At 37.7% G+C, this 21,732-nt stretch overlaps 1 protein-coding gene and 1 long non-coding RNA gene across 3 annotated transcripts in view; one reads left to right on the plus strand and one right to left on the minus strand.

Annotated features, from left to right (window-relative positions):
* ssbp2b (single stranded DNA binding protein 2b) overlaps nt 1-21,732 on the minus strand; it is a 102,224-nt gene extending 80,492 nt beyond the window's left edge. The window contains exon 1 of one of the 2 annotated variants that reach the window (XM_087271470.1): nt 21,646-21,732. In XM_087271470.1, coding sequence (XP_087127596.1) covers nt 21,646-21,701 — 56 coding nt within the window. In that variant the 5' untranslated portion in view covers nt 21,702-21,732. Of the gene's footprint in view, nt 1-21,244 lie in introns of both variants that reach the window. The other variant, XM_087271471.1, reaches the window with a different exon arrangement.
* Nucleotides 5,212-8,199, plus strand: LOC147842203 (uncharacterized). The gene is made up of 5 exons (XR_015501648.1): nt 5,212-6,039; nt 6,367-7,280; nt 7,355-7,482; nt 7,534-7,873; nt 8,171-8,199. It is a non-coding gene; the product is annotated as an uncharacterized LOC147842203 (long non-coding RNA).

The following is a 21,732-nucleotide window of genomic DNA, read 5'->3' on the forward strand; positions in this document are numbered from 1 at the left end:
GAGCTCACAGTCCAGCATCACATATTGATGAGCGCCGCTTGGACACTTCCTGACGCAACAGCAGACAAACAACACAAACCCAGAGAAACATCATTTCCACAGGTCATTCCTTCAGCATGTGTGCGAGTGTGTGAGAGAGCACTGTTAATGTTTGATAACGGCGGGGCGGTCCAGATCAGGACAGGAGATGAAAGCAGCGTTTGGGTGAATGGAGTAATGAGAGAAACCAGGAAAACATCGCTGACCTCGCGCCTCAGAGTCCAGAGCAGATGAACACGGCTGTGCAACAATCCTCCACAAACACATCATGTGCATTTCTCAAGAGGAATCGGTCTGTGCTGCTGCGCTGGGGAATAGTTTTGATGTTCACTGTTCACAGTAAACACCGTTCAGGAGTAATTTATAGAGATGTGAACCTACACTGGACTCACGGTTCGGTTCAGTTACGATTATCATGCCATCGACTCGGTTCAGTTTAATATCTTGGTGCATCACGGTGCATTGACGGTGCTTTCCATACACAGTTTAATATTTTCTTCACAGCTGCAGTTCTTGTATTAAAATGTGTGAATTTATATTTATATTTATATACTTTTTGTAATACAATTTTGTCATTTAATACAAACAGTCAGATATATAAACTCTACCTTTAAACAACACGAGCATTTTTTAAATTACCGGTAAAGTCGTTCCGGATATTTACCGGTATCACTGTGTGAAAGTACTGCACAGTACTGTACTTGCACTGTAAACAAGTCATCAATCTGAGCATGACAGGAAAGTCTGTTGTGATCAAACCTGATCTTTCTAGCAGCCCAGTTTACAGTTTGTGCCTGTCAAGCTGAACAATGATAATTGACAAACCCCAAGAGACAGAAATAAGGAAATAAACCAGTATGCTGGCCAGTACTGTCTCTAATATGTAATATATTAAAAATCTATTATGCAAAAATCACTTTTACAATGGCTTTAAACACAGTTGTGTGTCAGTAGTGTGTGAATGTAAGCAGCTTCTAATGGTTAAAATGTATGAATTGTATTTGTTTATAATCAGACTTGATGAAAACAGTCTGCAGAAACAATTGGTTGACATTCTCCCTTTGTACGTGTCATCAGAGGGGGAAAGCCCCGCCCACTATTGACCATCTCTCCCTCATTAGCATAGACCGTTAGTCTTGTTTTTGAATCTGCCACTATGCCGACACATGGGCATTTGTAGCTCCGCCCTCTTTTGAAAAGAGCACGATCTCATTTGAATTTAAAGCGACAGTCACCGAAATGCTACAATTAGAATCAGAGCCTAAAATGGTCAGTTTCAGAGAGTTAGAGAACATTATCTGTGTACTATTTTGAGCTGAAACTTTACTACACACTCTAGAGACATCAGAGACTTATTTTACATATTGTAAGAGGGGCATAATCGGAGCCATTTAAAAAAAAAAAAAAGCAGTTTTGAGGCTGTGTTTGGAGCTCAGTGCTCAGGGATTGAGAGCTGTCTGGAAGAATTCAGCTGAGTCACACCTGCGCAGAGAGACAAATCTCATGCCAATCTGCAGCTGCCCAACACTGGCTCGCTGAAAAACATCTGCGCAAAAATCCCCCCAAAACACTCTAGGCACAATGCTGTTTTATTCACAGTGCTGTATCAAAGCATAAAAATAATTCCAACTAAAGCTGGATATTTTTGTGTCTTAGTAACACTGCAGTGAATCAGTTTTTCAGCAAGTCCTTCACAAATTAAAGAACAGGAGCTGCATGCAAAAAAATATATACTTCCCTATATAGTAGGCTTAAAAACAGTATGTAAGAAAAGTATGCATAAATATACAGTCCACATAAACAAAGTTGCATCCCAAAGGACACACAAGACACTATACATTATGTTTGAGTTTAATGTCATCCCAAATGAAACACTAATGTTATCAATGTTCAGTCAGTCCCCTTTCCACTTAGTGCCCAAAAGCCCCTCCCCTTTCCACTTAGTGCCCAATAGCCCCTTCCCTTTCTACTTAGTGCCTAATAACCCCTCCTCTTTTCATTTAGTACCACATAGCCCCTCCCTTTCCACTTAGAGCCCAATAGCCCCTCCCCTTTCACTTAGTGCCCAATAGCCCCTCCCCTTTCCACTTAGTGCCCAATGGCCCCTCTCCTTTCTACTTAATGCCTAATAACCCCTCCTCTTTTCATTTAGTACCCAAAAGCTCCTCCTCTTTTCACTTAGTGCCCAATAGATAGATCCCCTTTTAACTAGTGTCTAATAACTCCTCCCCTTTCCACTTAGTGTCTAATAACTCCTCCCCTTTCACTTAGAGTCCAATAGCACCCGCCTTTGTGCTTAGTGAGTGATAGCTCCTCCCTTTTCCACTCAGTGTACAATAGCTCCTCACCTTCCACCTAGTGGCCAATACCTCCTCTCTTTCTATTTAGTGTCTGAAAGCCCCTCCCTTTCACTTAGTAGCCGATAGCTTCTCCCCTTAACCTTAGCAACTAATTGCTCCTCCTCTTAATCGTAGCAGCTGATAGATTCTCCCTTTAATGCTAGTAGCTGATAGCTCCTCCCCTTTATCTTAGCAGCTGATAGCTCCTCCCCTTTATCTTAGCAGCTGATAGCTCCTCCCCTTAATCTTAGCAGCTGATAGCTCCTCCCCATAATTTTAGCAGCTGATAGCTCCTCCTCGTATTCTTAGCAGCTGATAGCTCCTCCTCTTAATCCTAGTAGCTTATAGCTCCTCCACTTAATCTTAGTGTCTGATAGCTCCTCCCCTTATCGCAGCAGTTGATAGCCCCTCCCCTTAATCTTAGCAGCTGATAGTTCCACCCTTTAATTTTAGCAGCTGATAGCTCCTCCCCTTAATCTTAGCAGCTGATAGCTCCTCCCCTTAATCTTTGCAGCTGACAGCTCCTCCCCTTAATCTTAGCAGCTGACAGCTCCTCCCCTTAATCTTAGCAGCTGATAGCTCCTCCCCTTAATCTTTGCAGCTGACAGCTCCTCCCCTTAATCTTAGCAGCTGACAGCTCCTCCCCTTAATCTTAGCAGCTGATAGCTCCTCCCCTAAATTTAGAATCTGATAGCTCCTCCCCTTAATGTTAGCAACTGATCGCTCCTCCCTTTAATCTTAGCAGCTGATAGCTCCTCCCCTAAACTTAGCATCTGATAGCTCCTCCCCTTAGTCTTAGTAGCTAATAGCTCCTCCCCTTAATCTTAGTGTACAATAGCTCCAACCCTTAATGGTAGCTGCTGATAGCCCCTCCCCTTAATCTTAGCAGCAGATAGCACCTCCCCTTAATTTTGGCAGCTGATAGCCCCTCCCCTATTCTAAGCAGCTGATAGCTCCTCTTAATCTTAGCAACTGATAGCTCCTCCCCTTAATCCTAGCAGCTGATAGCTCCTCCTCTTAATCAAAGCAGCTGATAGCTCCTCCCCTTAATCCTAGCAGCTGATAGCTCCTCCTCTTAATCAAAGCAGCTGATAGCTACTCCCCTTAATCAAAGCAGCTGATAGCTCCTCCTCTTAATCAAAGCAGCTGATAGCTCCTCCCCTTAATCCTAGCAGCTGATAGCTCCTCCTCTTAATCAAAGCAGCTCATAGCTACTCCCCTTAATCAAAGCAGCTGATAGCTCCACCCCTAAATCTTAGCAGCTGATAGCTCCTCCCCTTAATCTTAGTATCTAATAGCTCCTCACTTTAATCTTAATGTCTGATAGCTCCTCCCCTTAATAATGGCAATCAATAGCTCCTCTTAGGGGCTGACAGCCCCTCCCCTTTCTGCTGTGTGAGCAAAGCTGTGACCATTGAGTGCATGAAGTGTTCAGCATCACACTCTTCGTTTTAATGGTTTATTAAGTACATCATCTAAGTATTCAAAGTGCGCTATATATTTCTTGCCCGCCATTATCTCCAGCACGCAGACTGTGGTGTCTCCCCGAGGAGCATCTCTGCCGGACAGTCTGCTGACGTCTGGGTGACCGGCCGGAGCACAGACTGAACGTTCTGAGGACGGCGAAAACAAAAACAAACAGTCTGATCAGCGCATCCCCTGAGGCCCGACCCTGCCACAACCACATCCAGCAGGAGACATCGTCTGAAGAGCAGAACAAGTGCATCTGCTGTGCTTTCGCATCAAGAGCTGCTTCACTATCAATCAGCATAACTATACACTCACAACATACATGATTTTGCTGCTTGTTCAAACTACGTATCTAAAATGAGCCGAAACAACACAATTCTTGACATTTTTTGGGACCACTTAACTGTTTTATGTTCAATCTACTTAAACATGTTGACTTAATCAATATGTGTTGGGACAGCCTAAATGAATAGTGTGGAGCTCTGTATTTTTACAGGGATTCCCAAACTTTTTTATTCCGGTACCCACCAAGGCAAGTAATTCAATCTTAAGACCCACCATAATATTTATTATGGAAAAATGGGTTAAAAAAATGTCTCCATTCAAAGCATTCAAAAATATATGGTGAGCGGCTTTTTGGATTTTGCGATTTGATGTGCACAAAATGAGGCTCGAAGTGCTTTTTGTGGGATGCTGGCTGTAACTGTATGATCAAGGGCAACACAGTGGCGTAGTGGGTAGCACGTTCGCCTCACAACAAGAAGATCGCTGGTTGGATCCTCGGCTCAGTTGGAGTTTCTGTGTGGAGTTTGCATATTCTCCCTGTGTTCGCGTGGGTTTCCTCCGGGTGCTCCAGTTTCCCCCACAGTCCAAAGACATGCGGTACAGGTGAATTGGGTAGGCTAAATTGTCCAAGTGTGTGTATGTGTGGATGTTTCCCAGAGATGGGTTGCGGCTGGAAGGGCATCCGTTGCGTAAAAACTTACTGGATAAGTTGGTGGTTCATTCCACTGTGGCGACCCCATATTAATAAAGGGACTAAGCCGACAAGAAAATGAATGAATGAATGAATGAATATGATCAAGCCCCTGGATTATGATCAAGCCCCATCACATCGCAAGTAAATTCTGACGCTAGTATATAGTCATAAGAAACTAAATAGCTTTATGATTGACTACTACAACATTTACATTTACATTTAGTCATTTAGCCGACGCTTTTATCCAAAGCGACTTACAAATGAGGACAAGGAAGCAATTTACACAATTATAAGAGCAACAATGAATAAGTGCTGTAGGCAAGTTTCAGGTGTGTAAAGTCTAAGAAGGAAAGTATTAGTACTTTTTTTTTGTTTTTGTTTTTTGGGTACAGTTAGTGTGATATCCAGAGAGGCAATAGAAGATTAGGAAGTGTAGTGGAGACTAAATAGTTGAGTTTTTAGTCGTTTCTTGAAAATAGCGAGTGACTCTGTCGTTCTGATGCAGTTAGGGAGTTCATTCCACCAACTGGGCAGATTGAGCGCGAGAGTTCGGGAAAGTGATTTCTTTCCTCTTTGGGATGGAACCACGAGGCGACGTTCATTCACAGAACGCAAGTTTCTGGAGGGCACATACATCTGCAGAAGTGAGAGCAGATAAGAAGGAGCAAAGCCAGAAGTCGCTTTGTCCTACAAGCTGGGAAAACGTCAGATAAATATGCCAATAAAATGAACGTTATCGCTGAATAGATCTACTATTTACACATTTGCTTGAGGAAGGAATGATGGGGGTAGTTACATTACTATTACTATTTTCCATAACATCTATGCCCTTCCATAACATTAGCTGACGTTAAAACTAACAGATAGCACTATAGCTATTTATTGATTAGCAATCTGTCAATGTTGGGATGTAAAAAAATATGGGATAACAAATAGCTTCAAATGATTAAAAAATAATAATAATAATAATTGACAATACAATAAAAGGTTTAGCCTATTAAAATCAATGGACTATCCAGAAATTAAATAAAGCTATAAAATCAACTTCACTTTTTTTGTATTTGCATATTGATTTAAGTTACTAGAGTTATTTAGTGAAAAGGTGGACATAAGAATCTGTTTTTCAACGAAAGTGTAAGTCACATACTGTAAATGCAAGTTTTCAGACGCCATCAAGATAATGCCGTTAATGCTAGTGATGCACAGTCTGTCGCTATTGACCTTATTCTCCGCCGACGAGTGGGCGCTGCCATTTGAATCTTTTTGGCTCAAGACTTCCGATCTCATTCACTTCCATTCATTTTTAGACATTAAAAACTGCTCATTTCGCTGCTTGATGTTGCAATTTGATATTTCCTTGTTATAGTATTCTACTTGGTCTGTATAGTCATGAAAACATTTGTTTGTAGAGCAAGTAGTTTGACCGTTTTCTGCCGTTTATTATTCCTAGTCAATTCTCCCATAGGCGACTGAATTCTCTGAATTCGGAAGTTCTAAGACAATCGCGAAAACAGGCGCACTTCCACATTTTAGAATAAGGTCAATATAGCAGACTGATAAAGTCTGTGAATAATATGCCCTGAAAACAGAATAAACAGCTAACATTACAGATTCTCTCAAGAGTCGCATATCCAATTACAGTTGAAACAATTGATCAGAAGAACACTGACAACCCCCGCGAATGCAGGGAGAACATGCAAACTCCACACAGAAACGCCAACTGACCCAGCCGAGGCTCGACCCAGCGACCTTCTTGCTGTTAGGCGACACTGCTTCGCCAAAACAGAACATATCATAAGCAAAAAACTATAATACTGAAGATGAAAGTGAAGAAAAGCCTCAAGAAGCAGAAACCCAGAGGCGTTTCCTCAATCCCACGCGAGTTTTAGACCAGGTCAAAACAATATGCTCTGATGAGACGAAAGGAAACGTCCTAATGATTTAGTTCATTACAGACGACAGGAAAAGCTCCAGTTTTCCTGTTTTACACAGTGTAGAAAAGCAACTCGCTTCATCTGGGAGGTGAAGATGATAAGCAAACATCTTGTATTATTGTAAAGAAATAATCTTTTGAAGACTAAGCTTTTATATTGATAGGTAGAAGTTTTTCAGGGGACAAAAAAATACTAATAAATTAAAAAAACAACAACATGCTCAGCATTATTATAAGGATCCAGTTCAAAAGAGCCATTTGTGCATGAATCAGACTGCATATATTCAGATCCAGTTAAGTAGAGTCATTTGTGCATGAATCAGAAAACACCTATTCAGATCCAGTTCAGAAGAGTCATTTGTGCATGAATCAGAAAACACCTATTCAGATCCAGTTCAGAGGAGTCATTTGTGCATGAATTAGACTACTCTAGTTTCACTGTATGTTTAAGCACAATAAAAAAAGATCCAGTTTTGAGGAGTCATTTGTGCATGAATCAGACTACACCTATTCAGATCCAGTGCAGAGGAGTCATTTGTGCATGAATCAGACTACGCTGGTTGCCCTGTATGTTTTTTTATTTATTTTAAAAAGTTCAGAAGAGTCATTTGTGCATGAATCAGACTACACTAGTTTCACTGTCTGTTTAAGCATAATAAAAAAAAAGATCCAATTCAAAAGAGTCATTCATGCATGAATCAGACTATACCTATTCAGATCCAGTGCAGAGGAGTCATTTGTGTATGAATCAGAAAATGCCTATTCAGATCTAGTTCAGAGGAGTCATTTGTGCATGAATCAGACTACTCTAGTTTCACTGTATGTTTAAGCACAATAAAAAAAGATCCAGTTTTGAAGAGTCATTCGTGCATGAATCAGACAACACCTATTCAGATCCAGTGCAGAGGAGTCATTTGTGCATGAATCAGACTACACTAGTTTCACTGTCTGTTTAAGCATAATAAAAAAAAAGATCCAATTCAAAAGAGTCATTCATGCATGAATGAGACTATACCTATTCAGATCCAGTGCAGAGGAGTCATTTGTGTATGAATCAGAAAACGCCTATTCAGATCTAGTTCAGAGGAGTCATTTGTGCATGAATCAGACTACGCTGATTGCCCTGAATGTTTTATATTTATTTTTAAAAAGTTCAGAAGAATCATTTATTCATCAATCAGACTATACTGGTTGCACTTTATGTTTTGACATTTAAAAAATGATCCAGTTCAGAAGAGTCATTTGTCCATGAATCAGACCATACTGGTTGCACCGAATGTTTTAGCATAATAAAAAAAGATTCAGTTCTGAAGAGTAATTTGTGTATGAATTAGGCTACACTGGTTGCACTAAAAGTTTTAGCATAATAAAAAAGAATCAGTTCAGAAGATTCATTTGTGCATGAATCAGACTATACCGGTTGCACTGTATGTTTAAGCCAGGGGTTTTCAAAGTGTGAGGCGCGCCTCCCCTGGGGGGCGCCAGAGCATGTCAGGGGAGGCGCGGGAAAAAATTCATTATTATATGAATTTTTATTATATTTAAACATTTTAATTAAACAAAGCTAAAAAAAAATAATACGTCAAAAATAAGAAAACCTTTTTTACCCAGAAGGCCATAGCTGTGAATTCGCTTCTGTTTGGCAAGCCCGCCAATACAGGTATATGCCTGCTAATACAATGGATCGGTTTCTGAGACCCCCCGATTCAAAGCCTTCAAGTTCAGGGCTTAAACCCAAAAGACGACGATATGATGATCAGTATTTGAGTTTAGGATTAACGTGGACAGGACCAGCTGATGAACCACGACCTGTAGTGTGGTTTGTCAAGATATTTTGGCTAATGACAGCATGAGACCCACTAAACTTCGACTGTTTTGACTGGGATGGACAGTTCTTGGATCTGTTCTATTCGTAGTAAACCATCATCCTAGCTTTAAAAACGTTATATTAAAATACTTCTTATTACTCTGTAAATAATTGCACTTTCATGCAAATGATGATAAAAGTGAGTTAACAGTCTGACATCTGTCTGTGTCTTTATATATACTGTATATATATATATATATATATATATATATATGTGTGAGTGTGTGTGTGTGTGTGTGCGTGTGTTTGGGAGGAGGGGGCGCCAATGGATAAGTTGTGTCAAAAGGGAGGCCCACTGTCTTAGACTTTGAAAAACCCTGGTTTAAGCATAACAAAAAAGATCCAGTTCAGAAGAATCATTTGTTCACGAATCAAACTACACCAGTTGAACAGTATATTAAAAAGCTCCATTTCATTAATTATAGCATTTTATTTTCCAAAAAAGCATGTCAATGGTTAACCACTTTCTGACATTCTTCAAAATATCTTCTTTTAAGTTCAACTTAATAAATAAACTCCTATGTGGAGCCACTTGAGGAGAGTTAATGATGAGGAAATTTCATTTTGGGTGAACTGTCTCTTTAAGATCACTTGTTTGTTCAGGAAATTCATGCACAATCCCTAGATGAATAAGGCTGAACTGATGCAAAACCCTTTACCATTTATTCCTGTGACAGCGGGTCAGCTAGACAGGCTGTCTTCATGGTGAAAAGATAACATGTCTCAGACTACCAGCACCACCATGCAACAGACTCCCATACAGAACAGCCACAAACACACAGTGACAGTGAGGAGAGCAACAAAGTTCCCCAGCAGCTTTCTTTCTCCTCTCGTCACGCATGCTTAACCTTGTGCCGCTGCGTGGACCACACTGTTTGCATATTAATGCGTGGAGATATTAGAGAGCTTCAGCAGAGGAGAGAGAGAGAGAGAGTGAGAGACGCTTAACCAAAATCTGATAGACATACGCTAACATATAGCCACAAAACCCAGAAACCACAAACTGAAACACAGCTGGCTGTTTCCAAAATCTCTCAGACTCGCAGTTGAACATTTCAGAGTTAGACAACAGTGCATCCGGAAAGTATTGATAGCGCTTCACTTTTTTCACATTTGCCTTAATCCAAAATGGATTAAATTCATTTATTTCCTCAACATTCTACACACAATCTCCCATAATGACAATGTGAAAAATAAGGTTTTGAAATTGTTGCAAATTTATTAAAAATAAAAAAGCTGTTAATCACATGTACATCAGTATTCACAGCCTTTGTCGTGAAGCTCTAAATTGAGCTCAGCTACATTCTGTTTCCACTGATGATTCTTTTTTTTTCTTTTTTTTTTATTAGAATATGCAAAAATCATACAAATACAAGAAAACGTCAACAAATAACAAATACAAAGCAACGAAACAAAAACAAAACAAAAACAACAACAATATAGTCATGTACTGGTATGTGCGTGAGTGTGTGCGTGTGAGTGTGTGTATGCATGTAAAGGTAACTTGGTGGACAGGTCAGAGTACATACATAAGGAACAATAACAGTCAATAAATGAAGCAAGTGTCACAGATATAGATAAAACATATAGAAAGAAACCAGTCAGAGGTATGGAGTAACAACAATGCTTATTAATGTATGATAGTAAAAATGAGAGTAAAAAGAAAGAGAGGACAACAGTAATAACTGACAACAATAATAATAAATCACAAGTGCTACAACTACTACTACAAAAAGTTACTTATATTACAACTACTACTGCTTCTACTACAGCCACAACCACGACTACTACTACTACAATGTCTACTAATACTGATACTACGACAACGACTACCACTACTGATACTACTATAGCGTTTGCTACAACTAATACAACAACGTCTACTGCTGCTACTACTACTACTGCTACTACCACCACCACAATCACTTCTACTACATCTACATCAACAACATCTACTACTGATATTACTACACCAACAACGACTACAACTACTACTGTAACTACCACACCATTACTACTTCTGCTACTACTTACATGAACTACTACTTCAATAATCTCCGTAACAATTACTCAATAACAATCGATACTATTACACTGTCTACTACTTCAACTACAACTACTACTACTACTACAACTACTACCGCTACAACTACAACAACTGCAACCTTAATAATGATAATGGTATAAATACTTGTAATAATGATAATGGAAAGATAACAGGACAAGTCAGAACAGTAATAATAATAATAATGATTACAAAAAATAAAAGTAATACCATTTATGACAAAGGTGTCGAGGAGAGGGGAGGATGGGAAATCAGGGAGAGGACAAGTAATAATAATAATAAATAATAATAATAATAATAATAACAAATAATAATAGTAGTAAGTAGTAAGTAGATGGGAAGAGAGAGGAAAAGAGAAAATAAACTAATGATAATAAACAAAAATTAATAAAATACTAATAATAAAAATAAATAAATAAAATAAAATAAAAAATAAAAACAGATAAGGAAGGGGAGGAGTAGAAGAAAAAGAAAAGAAACAATAAGAGAGAAGAAAAATAAAGTTCAGCAAACAAAGCAATGAGAATAAGCAAAAAAAAAGAATAATAATAATAAAAACTGAATAAATAAAAAAGAAAACACTATATCAATGCTAATTATGAATTATACAAACCCACATGGAAGAATAATATTAAAGATATGTATGATAGATTATTACTGTAACTTGATAACTATAATATACTCATGCTGGTAATAATAATAATACTAATAAAAATGATAATAATAAAAATAACAACAGCTGTAACAATAAATTGAGGAGGTTGTAGTTGTGTGATGGGCATTGAGGTATATAGTGTTTGTCAGTTGCTTTGTGATGCATTAAAAAAAGTGTAACGTGTGGCATGGATCAGTCCAGTGCAGTGCCCAGACTGCCATGCCTACGTTACACTTTACCCTGTGAATTTAGTACATGTAAGTAGATTTTTTTTTCTTTCCTTTTTTCCCTTTCTCTTTTTTTCCTCCTCTTCTCTTTCTTTCTTTCTTTTTTTCTTTTTCCACTGATCATTCTTGAGATGTTTCAGCAGCTTCATTGGAGTTCACCTGTGCTCAATTCAGCTGATTGGACATGATCTGAAAAGGCTACACCTGTCTACATAAGGTCCCAGAGTTGACGGTGCATGTCAAAGCACAAACCAAGCATGAAGACAAAGGAATTGTCAGTAGACCTCCAAGACAGGATTGTCTCGAGGCACAAGGCTGGGGAAGGTTACAGAAACATTTCTGCTGCTCTGAAAGTTCCAGTGAGCACAGCGGCCTCCATCATCCACAAGTGGAAGATGTTTAACCACCAGGACTCTTCCTAGAGCTGGCCGGCCATCTCAGCTGTGTGATCGGGGGAGAAAGGCCTAGTCAGGGAGGTGATCAATAACCCGATGGTCACTCTGTCTGAGCTTCAGCATCCTTCTGTGGAGAGAAGAGAACCTTACAGAAGGACAACCATCTGTGCAGCAATCCACCAATCAGGCCTTTATACAGAGTGGCCAGACAGAAGACACTCCCTGCCTGGAGTTAGCCAAAAGGCATCTGAAGGACTCTCAGACCATCAGAAACTAAACTCTCTGCTCTGATTATGAGTATCGGAAAAAAATTAGCCTAAAGAGAATAAAATTTTGTCTTTAAAATGGTGTTTAAAAAATTAATAAGTGCTTTTATTCCGGCCAAAACAGAACAAATAAGACTTTCTCCAGAAGAAAAAATATTATCAGACATACTGTAAAAATTTCCTTGCTCTGTTAAACATCATTTGGGAAATATTTGAAAAAGAAAACAAAATTCAAAGGGGGGCTAATAATTCTGACCTCAACTGTACTTTCTATGCGACTTTATGTTTTGAGTTTTTACTGCAAATGTCACATCCATAACACTGGAATTGCTCATATACTCAGTCAGTACTCAAGAGGGGATATAGAGTTAATCTTTTATATATTTTGCCAATAAACCAAATTCAGGTATTAGGGGTGTCACGATTTCGATTTTTAATCATTTTTAATCGAAGTCGATCGAAATTTATGCTCAATTTCGATTATCGAATCAAAAAATAGAATCGTCGATGCTGCCACGCCCCCATGTCACGTCAGCTTGGCTTGCCAAGCGGGAAAAAACAGGCTTGTTGAAGTGCTTGTTAAACTGCAGAAGCAGGAGACCCGTCGACAGAACTTAAACCCTCTCCTCTTTCAATGAAGTCGCCGGTGTGTAAGCATTTTGGATTTCCAGTGAGTTATGTTGACAACGTTCATGTTGTTGACAAAAAAAAACAGAGTTTTGCAAGCTCTGCTATGTACGTATTAGGGTTCGTCCGATAGACAACACCGGCATCGCGATCCTCCGCCCGCCACTCGCGAAAAGTACACACTCAGGCCCTGTTTACACTGTCTTTGTTATTAAATGGCATTTTAGAACGACAACGATTTGACATCCACAGTGGCGTGTAGCATTTCTGAGCAGCCCTCCTTCCTCTCTACCTCTGACACACACACACACACACACACACACACACACACACACAGACGCACACACAGAGCCATGAGCTCGAGACCGCGGGTTCAGGCAGTCAGAGGATCAGTAGACTGCTTCAATCTTTCACTCACTTGTACTTAGTCATTTTAGCGAACACCTCAGATACTGTTGGCTGGTTCCTGTTGGTTGTACCGACGCCATTATAACGACACAGATCACTGACTATTCACGAGTCCCGCAGAAAAAGTGATTGACAGGTGGTAATTATGTGTGTATCTTGCCTTTATTCATTTACTGTATGATTTGTTTATGGGTAAAACAAAGACCATGCAGGTCAGGTAGTTTAAACGGTAGGCTACAAATAATTAATTGGTCATTAATTAATTAATTATTCATAATCGAAAATCGAATCGTGCCTTTAGAATCGAAAATGTAATCGAATCGAGGATTTGGAGGATCGTAACACCCTTATCAGGTATACATCAACAGTTTAACTAACTTTAATTAGCCAGTCTGCCAGTTTTATCTTCACTACATTGCTTTGGCATCATTCTAGACACAGATGAGAAAATCAACCATAGAAAAAGACATTCATGCTAATGTTGCCCATCAAGCCTGTTGCAGCAATAAAAATGAAAATGTGTGATGAAAATTGAGCTTGCACAGCAAGAAGCAAAAACGTTTCATCCCTAAATGTGTTTATTGGGAAGGTTATGGATATGGTAATCACCAAACTACAAATTAAAAAATTCCATCAACAATCCAACGGATTTAGCTCTGTGCCATGCACTTTTTAAGTCGTCAGGACATCGGCTTCGACTTTTTCCCTTTTTTTCTCCCCCATATCACACAAGCCATCCACCTTGACAGTTAACCACTTGTCCACTTTTCTTTCAAGAGGAAAGATAAAAGCTACTGTGATCTTCTCAGAGCCGTCACCTCTTTAAACTCCCGCTTGTACGACACCACACAGTGTAGCAGCTGTCAAATTCAAACACTTTAAGCGTTAAAACAGAAGTGACTGATTCTGCACTTCCTATCAGATAAAACAAGCCCACAGCTTCTTCTGTCACTTCATCTGATGACATCGCACTTTTATACGTTTTACACTTAGCAAAACGACACATGTATTTGCAGACCATTTAAAGCAGCTTATGATGTCTGAATGCAATATATGGTGTGATGAAGTGTGAACGTCAACACAGGCTCATTTTGAAAGCGTAGCCCTGTATACATTTCTGGAGATCGCAAATTATGTAGTCGGAGGTAACTATGGCTGCATTTTGTATTTAAAACGAACGCTACGGGGGGGTATGATGCTGTTTCTTTTTGCGGTAGTAGCTGACCGCTTACCACCATATTGACGCTTTCCCACTGTTACCAGTTTGTCAAGCGGCACGCCATGTACATCACTGGAATTGAAACGCAGAGTTAATTTAACCATGATAGCGGGGTTTGAATCTGGTTAAGAACGATTCCAGAAAGCGGATTAGGCAAAAACAGAAGCCAAAAAATAAAATGAACAAGTAAATAACAGAGTGAGAATGTGGTAAAACCTGAAAAAGTGGTATAAATCAGACAAGGGCTTTTCTTTTTATCGACTGCTTTTGAAAACACTATCGGTTGGGTTTAGGGAAGGAGGAGGGTGGGTCAGTGTATCGGTCAGTCAGTCGGTCAGTCAGTCCACAGCGGCCTCTGGTGGCTTGACGAGAGAATTGAATCTTAATGAGTCATGACATCTGAATGAATACCTAAAGTCTTCATATTCACAAGTTTTTGGGTTCTGGAAATCAAACTGGATGGTGGAAACCATGCAATATGTCTTAATATTACCAATAAGATTAAAATTAACCTAAGAGAGTGACTTGGTTCACCCAATTTTGGTCCGATTTTTCAAAGCAACCAACAGAAACATTTACAACATGACTTTGTTTTAGATCCTGAAGTGTACAAGAACCACAAACAGCAGAGAAATTCATTTGGAAAACGCAAAAAAGCTGTAAGAACCTCTCATAACCAGCAAAACTGCTTTCTCAAGCTCAGATCTAATGCTAGAGGAGTTTTCATGGAAACCGCAAGTCCACACAAGTCCCATAAGACACTGGCCTGAATGAAACTGCAATAATTGCTAATTGCTTCAAGACAAGACCTCACTGCAGGAGGACCAAACTGTGTGCGATCCAAACATGTTCAAGCTGACAACAAAGGCAGACAAGAAATAATTATTTTAGAGCACAGTCAATAAATAGGTGGGTGGTAGGACATCTCTGAATGATTGACACATGTCAAATACGTTCCCATGAATAAAGACTACAATAAACACTTTATATGTAAACTATCCATTAAATATATTCATAATAAAAGTCTATTTTGAGGCTTCCAACAAATCTTTCCTCTCCCAATGTTATATAGCCTAGTATAAGCATCAATCTAGCACATTAAATGACGTATTTATATCAATATATTCATGAATTAAGTCTTTGTAAAGATACTTATTATATTTTTCCATCAAAATAGCACTGATAGTAATCATTCAAACTATATTATTGACTTTCTACATCATTCATTCATGATTATGACCCCTCAAACAATATCACTCCCCCAATCAATCATTTTAAGAACCACTAAATTATCATTCATTCATTCATTCATTTTCTTGTCGGCTTAGTCCCTTTATTAATCCGGGGTCGCCACAGCGGAATGAACCGCCAACTTATCCAGCAAGTTTTTACGCAGCCCTTCCAGCCGCAACCCATCTCTGGGAAACATCCACACACACATTCACACACACATTCATACACTACGGACAATTTAGTCAACCCAATTCACCTGTACCGCATGTCTTTGGACTGTAGGGGAAACCGGAGCACACGGAGGAAACCTACGCGAAGGGAGGGAGAACATGCAAACTCCACACAGAAACGGCAACTGAGCCAAGGTTCGAACCAGCGACCTTCTTGCTGTGAGGCGAACGTGCTACCCACTGCGCCACTGCCTCGCCCACCACTAAATTAATTTACTTCTTAAATAAAGTAAAATGACATTAAAAAAACCACTAACACTTTATTTTGATGGTCCCTATTGCACATTTTGATGACTAAAATTTGCATTGCTACATGCCAATTTGCATTGCTACATGCCAATTACTTGTCTTGTGAGTATTACTAGAGTGTCTGCTTAATATCTGCTGATTCTGCTCCTTCAACAGACATGTAACTGACTATATGAAACTTTGCAAGTACATGCTAACATACACTGACCCTAACCCCAACCTAACAGTCTGCTTATAATCTAACAGGAATTAGTTGACATGTAGATGCAATGTAACTTAAATTTTAAAAAACGTGTTAAAGGGACCATCAAAATTAAGTGATGAATAAAAATAATCTCATCATGGCAACAAACCTCACGTCAAGCCATTATATAGCAGCATCTTCAACCCAGATTCGCTGGGCATCTAAAATACTTATATAACCGCCAACAATAACTGCCACAAAGTCTCTGTGCACGACAGGCTTCCCGAGCGTGTGCGTGTGTATGGAGCGAGTATGATTGACATGCCCAGCTTGAAAAGTTCCACCGCCTGCAGGTCAGTCATAAACGTGTGTGCAGTAACTTTTCACGTTAAAACGTCAATCATACACTTTTCCACACCATAACGCCAATCATACTCTCTACCACGAGAGCACAGAACAGCAACAGCCTTTTTTCCACCGAAATGCAGCTGACAGACTAAAATACAAGCATTTAATGAACTTATGGGTATGTGCTGTATTATTTAACGCCAAACAAACATATGTACTCACCTTATTCTAATCCTGCATTTGTTTGTTATTTACTCTGAAATGCAGCTGTCAAACTGGAATATACAGGCATTTAATAAACTGCCAATGGTTGCGTAGGCTACTCTATATGTTGACTTCTTTAACTTAACGCCATAAAACTTATCCTCACCTCACTACAATAGGCCTACGAGCTTTTTTTGCTTGCCTTTTTACCCTAAAATGCAGCTAACATAATGAAATATATACCATTTAACAAACCAGCAACTGGACCTACTTTATAGGCTATATACTTTTTTATTTTAATGCTAAGAACACTTCTTTACTTACCTTATTCCAATCATTTTTGTTTGTTAGCTTGTTTGTTAGCTTGTTTGTTTGTTTGTTTTTTTGTTTGTTTGTTTGTTTGTTTGTTGTCCTGAAATGCACCTGACAGACTGAAATGTAGGCATCTAATAAACTGGCAAGGTGTATGTAGGCTACTGTATATGTTGACTACTTTAATTTAACGCCAAAAAACTTATCCTCACCTCACTGCAATAGGCCTACTAACTATTTTTGATTATCTGCAATGCAGCCGACATACTGAACTATATAGACATTTAATAAACTGGTACATTGACTTAATAGGCTATACACTTCATTATTTTAAAGCCAAATACACTTCTGTCCTCACCTTATTCCAAAAATTACAGTTTTTTTGTTTGTTTGTTTGCTTTTTACACTGAAATGTACCCAACAGACTCAAATATATAGTCACTTTATAAACTATAGCAAAGCATATGTACTACACCTATATATTCACTTCATTTTTATAATGCCAGCACCCTCACCTTATTACTGTATTAACAGTTTGTTTGTTTGTTTGTTTGTACTGCAAAGACTGAAATATACAGTCATAAATAACTGTAAACTGTAGAAACTAATACGAGCTATACATGTTCACTTCATTATTTTAATGCCAAATACAGTTCTGCTCTCAAATTATACCAAAAATAACTGTTTGTTTGTTTGTCTGTTTGTCTGTTTGTTTGTTTGTTTGTTTGTTTGTTTGTTTGTTTGTTTGTTTTTTACCCTGAAATGTACTTGACAGACTGAAATATATTGTCATTTAATAAAAAGTAGCAACAGGTACGTACTATATATGTTCGCTTCATTATTTTAATGCCAAAAACACTTCTGCCTTCATCTTATTCCAGTAATAACTGTTTGTTTGTCTGTTTGTTTATTTATTTGTTTTTTTTTATGCTGAAAAGTACCTGACAGACTGAAATATAGTCATTTAATAAACTAGCAACTGATACGTACTATAACTATACATTCACTTCATTTTTTTTCATTTCATTTTTAACGACAAATCACTTCTGCCCTCAGCTTATTCCAATAATTACTGTTTGTTTTTTTGTTTGTTTGTTTGTTTTTACCCTGAAATGTACCTGACAGACTGACATATATAGACATTTCATTAACTGTAACAACTGATACAGACTATATCTATTCATATAATTATTTTAATGCCAAAACACTTCTGCCCTCACCTTATTCAATGAATATCTGTTTGTTTGTTTATTTATTTGTTTGTTTGTTTGTTTATCCTGAAAAGTACCTGACAGATTGAAATATAGTCATTTAATAAACTATAGCAACTGAAACGTGCAATACCTATATATTCACTTCATTTTTTTAACGGCAAAACACTTCTGCCCTCAGCTTATTCCAATAATTAATGTTTGTTTGTTTGTTTGTTTTTTACCCTGAAGTGTACCTGACAGACTGAAATATATTAATTAACAATAAACAGTAACAACTGATATGTACTATAACTATATATTTACTTCATTACTTTAATGCCAAATATACTTCTGTACTCACCTTATTCCAATAATAACTGTTTGTTTGTTTGTTTGTTTTTTTATCCTAAAATGTACCTGACAGACTGAAATATCATTTAAAAAACTGATACGTACAATAGCTATATATTCACTTCATTTTTGTCACCAAAACACTTCTGCCCTCACCTTATTCCAATAAAAACTATTTGTTTGTTTGTTTGTTTTACCCTGAAATGTACCTGACAGACTGACATATATAGTATTTTAATAAACTGTAGCAACCGATACGGACTATAGCTATATATTCACTTCATTATTTTAACACCAAATACACTTGTACTTCTTTAATTCCGATATTTACAATTTATTTGTTTGTTTTTTACTCTGAAAAGTACCTGACAGACTGATATATAGGTTTTATTAAACGGGCCACGGGTATGTACTGTACATATCCACTTTATTTTAACGCCAAAACACTTTTGTATTCACCTTACTCCAATATTAACTGTTTGTTTGTTTGTTTGTTTGTTTGTTTGTTTGTTTGTTTTTATCCTAAAAAGTACCTGACAGACTGAAATATCATTTTAAAAACTGATACGTACAATAGCTTTATATTCACTTCATTTTTTGTCACCAAAACACTTCTGCCCTCACCTTATTCCAATTAAACTATTTGTTTGCTTGTTTGTTTTACCCTGAAATGTACCTGACAGACTGACATATATGGTAATTTAATAAACTGTAGCAGCTGATAAAGACTATAGCTATATATTCACTTCATTATTTTAACACCAAATACACTTGTACTTCTTTAATTCCGATATTTACAATTTATTTGTTTGTTTTTTACTCTGAAATGTACCTGACAGACTGAAATATAGGTTTTAATAAACTGGCCACGGGTATATACTGTACATATCCACTTTATTTTAACGCCAAAACACTTTTGTATTCACCTTATTTCATGAATAACTGTTTGTTTGTTTGTTTTACCCTGAAATGTACCTGACAGACTGACATATAAAGTAATTTAATAAATTGTAGGAACTGATACAGACTATATATGTTCACTTCATTATTTTAACGCCAAAACACTTCTGCCCTCACCTTACTCCAATATTAACTGTTTGTTTGTTTGTTTGTTTGTTTGTTTGTTTGTTTGTTTGTTTGTTTGTTTGTTTGTTTTTATCCTAAAAAGTACCTGACAGACTGAAATATAATTTCATAAACGAACTGATACGTACAATAGCTTTATATTCACTTCATTTTTTAACACCAAAACACTTCTGCCCACACCTTATTCCAATAAAAACCATTTGTTTGCTTGTTTGTTTTTACCCTGAAATGTACCTGACAGACTGACATATATAGTAATTTAATAAACTGTAGCAGCTGATACAGACTATAGCTATATATTCACTTCATTATTTTAACGCCAAATACATTGTACTTCTTTAATTCCGAAATTTAAAATTTGTTTATTTTTTACCCTGAAATGTACCTGACAGACTGAAATATAGGTTTTAATAAACTGGCCACGGGTATGTACTGTACATATCCACTTCATTTTAATGCCAAAACACTTTTGTATTCACCTTATTTCATGAATAACTGTTTTTTTGTTTGTTTGTTTTTACCCTGAAATGTACCTGACAGACTGACATATAAAGTAATTTAATAAATTGTAGCAACTAATACAGACTATATGTTCACTTCATTATTTTAACGCCAAAACACTTCTGCCTTCACCTTACTCCAATAATAACTGTTTGTTTGTTTGTTTGATTTTATCCTAAAAAGTACCTGACAGACTGAAATATAATTTAATAAACGAACTGATACGTACAATAGCTATATATTCACTTCATTTTTTTTAACACCAAAACACTTCTGCCCACACCTTATTCCAATAAAAACCATTTGTTTGATTGTTTGTTTTACCCTGAAATGTACCTGACAGACTGACATATAAAGTAATTTATTAAATTGTAGGAACTGATACAGACTATATATGTTCACTTCATTTTTTAACGCCAAAACACTTCTGCCCTCACCTTACTCCAATAATAACTGTTTGTTTGTTTGTTTGTTTGTTTGTTTGTTTGTTTTTATTCTAAAAAGTACCTGACAGACTGAAATATAGGTTTTAATAAACTGGCCACCGGGTATGTATTGTACATATCCACTTTATTTTAACGCCAAAACACTTTTGTATTCACCTTATTCCGTGAATAACTGTTTGTTTGTTTGTTTGTTTGTTTTTACCCTGAAATCTACCTGACAGACTGACATATAAAGTAATATTCACTTCAATACTGTAACGTCAAAACACTTCTGCATTCACCTTATCCTAAATGTAACTATTTGTTTGTTTTTACCCTACAGACTGAAATATGGCCGTTTATTAAACTAGCAACTGGTACACACAGTATATATCCACTTCTTAATTATAACGCCAAAAAAATAGACCTCAGTACTCACCTCAATTCCAATACACAAATGAGATGCAGCAATCCGTGAAGTTACCTCACGATGCGTTCGGTTACCTGTGACAACTTTGAATAAACATTGCTTAAAGATGCTTAAACAAGACTGACTCCTTTCCCCAATAGTCCACAACATGAAAAGTTTATAATATACTTCCGCGCGTTCACTCAAGACTGCGCGTCGCGTTAATTGGACGCAAGACATTCAAGCAGCGCGTGACTGATAACTGACAACAACTTTTCTAGCATGATCTACAAGCGCTGTCAGAGACAACACAGCATCCAAAGGCGCAGAGCGTATCATCATCTGCTTGTTAAAAGTCTGTCCGCGCGCTGTCTTCATTATAGAGACCCCCCTCCTTCCTCCACACACACACACTCATAAATAAAACTTACTTTTCCCTCGCTTGGCTGTCGGACGGTACGTTGTTACTCTTGCCTTTGGCGTACATGCTTGCAGAGAGCTCCGATTGTCACGCACCT

Source organism: Danio rerio, chromosome 10 (genome assembly GCF_052040795.2).
Source record: "Danio rerio strain M-AB ecotype USA chromosome 10, GRCz13ab, whole genome shotgun sequence".
Taxonomy (NCBI): Eukaryota; Metazoa; Chordata; class Actinopteri; order Cypriniformes; family Danionidae; genus Danio; species Danio rerio.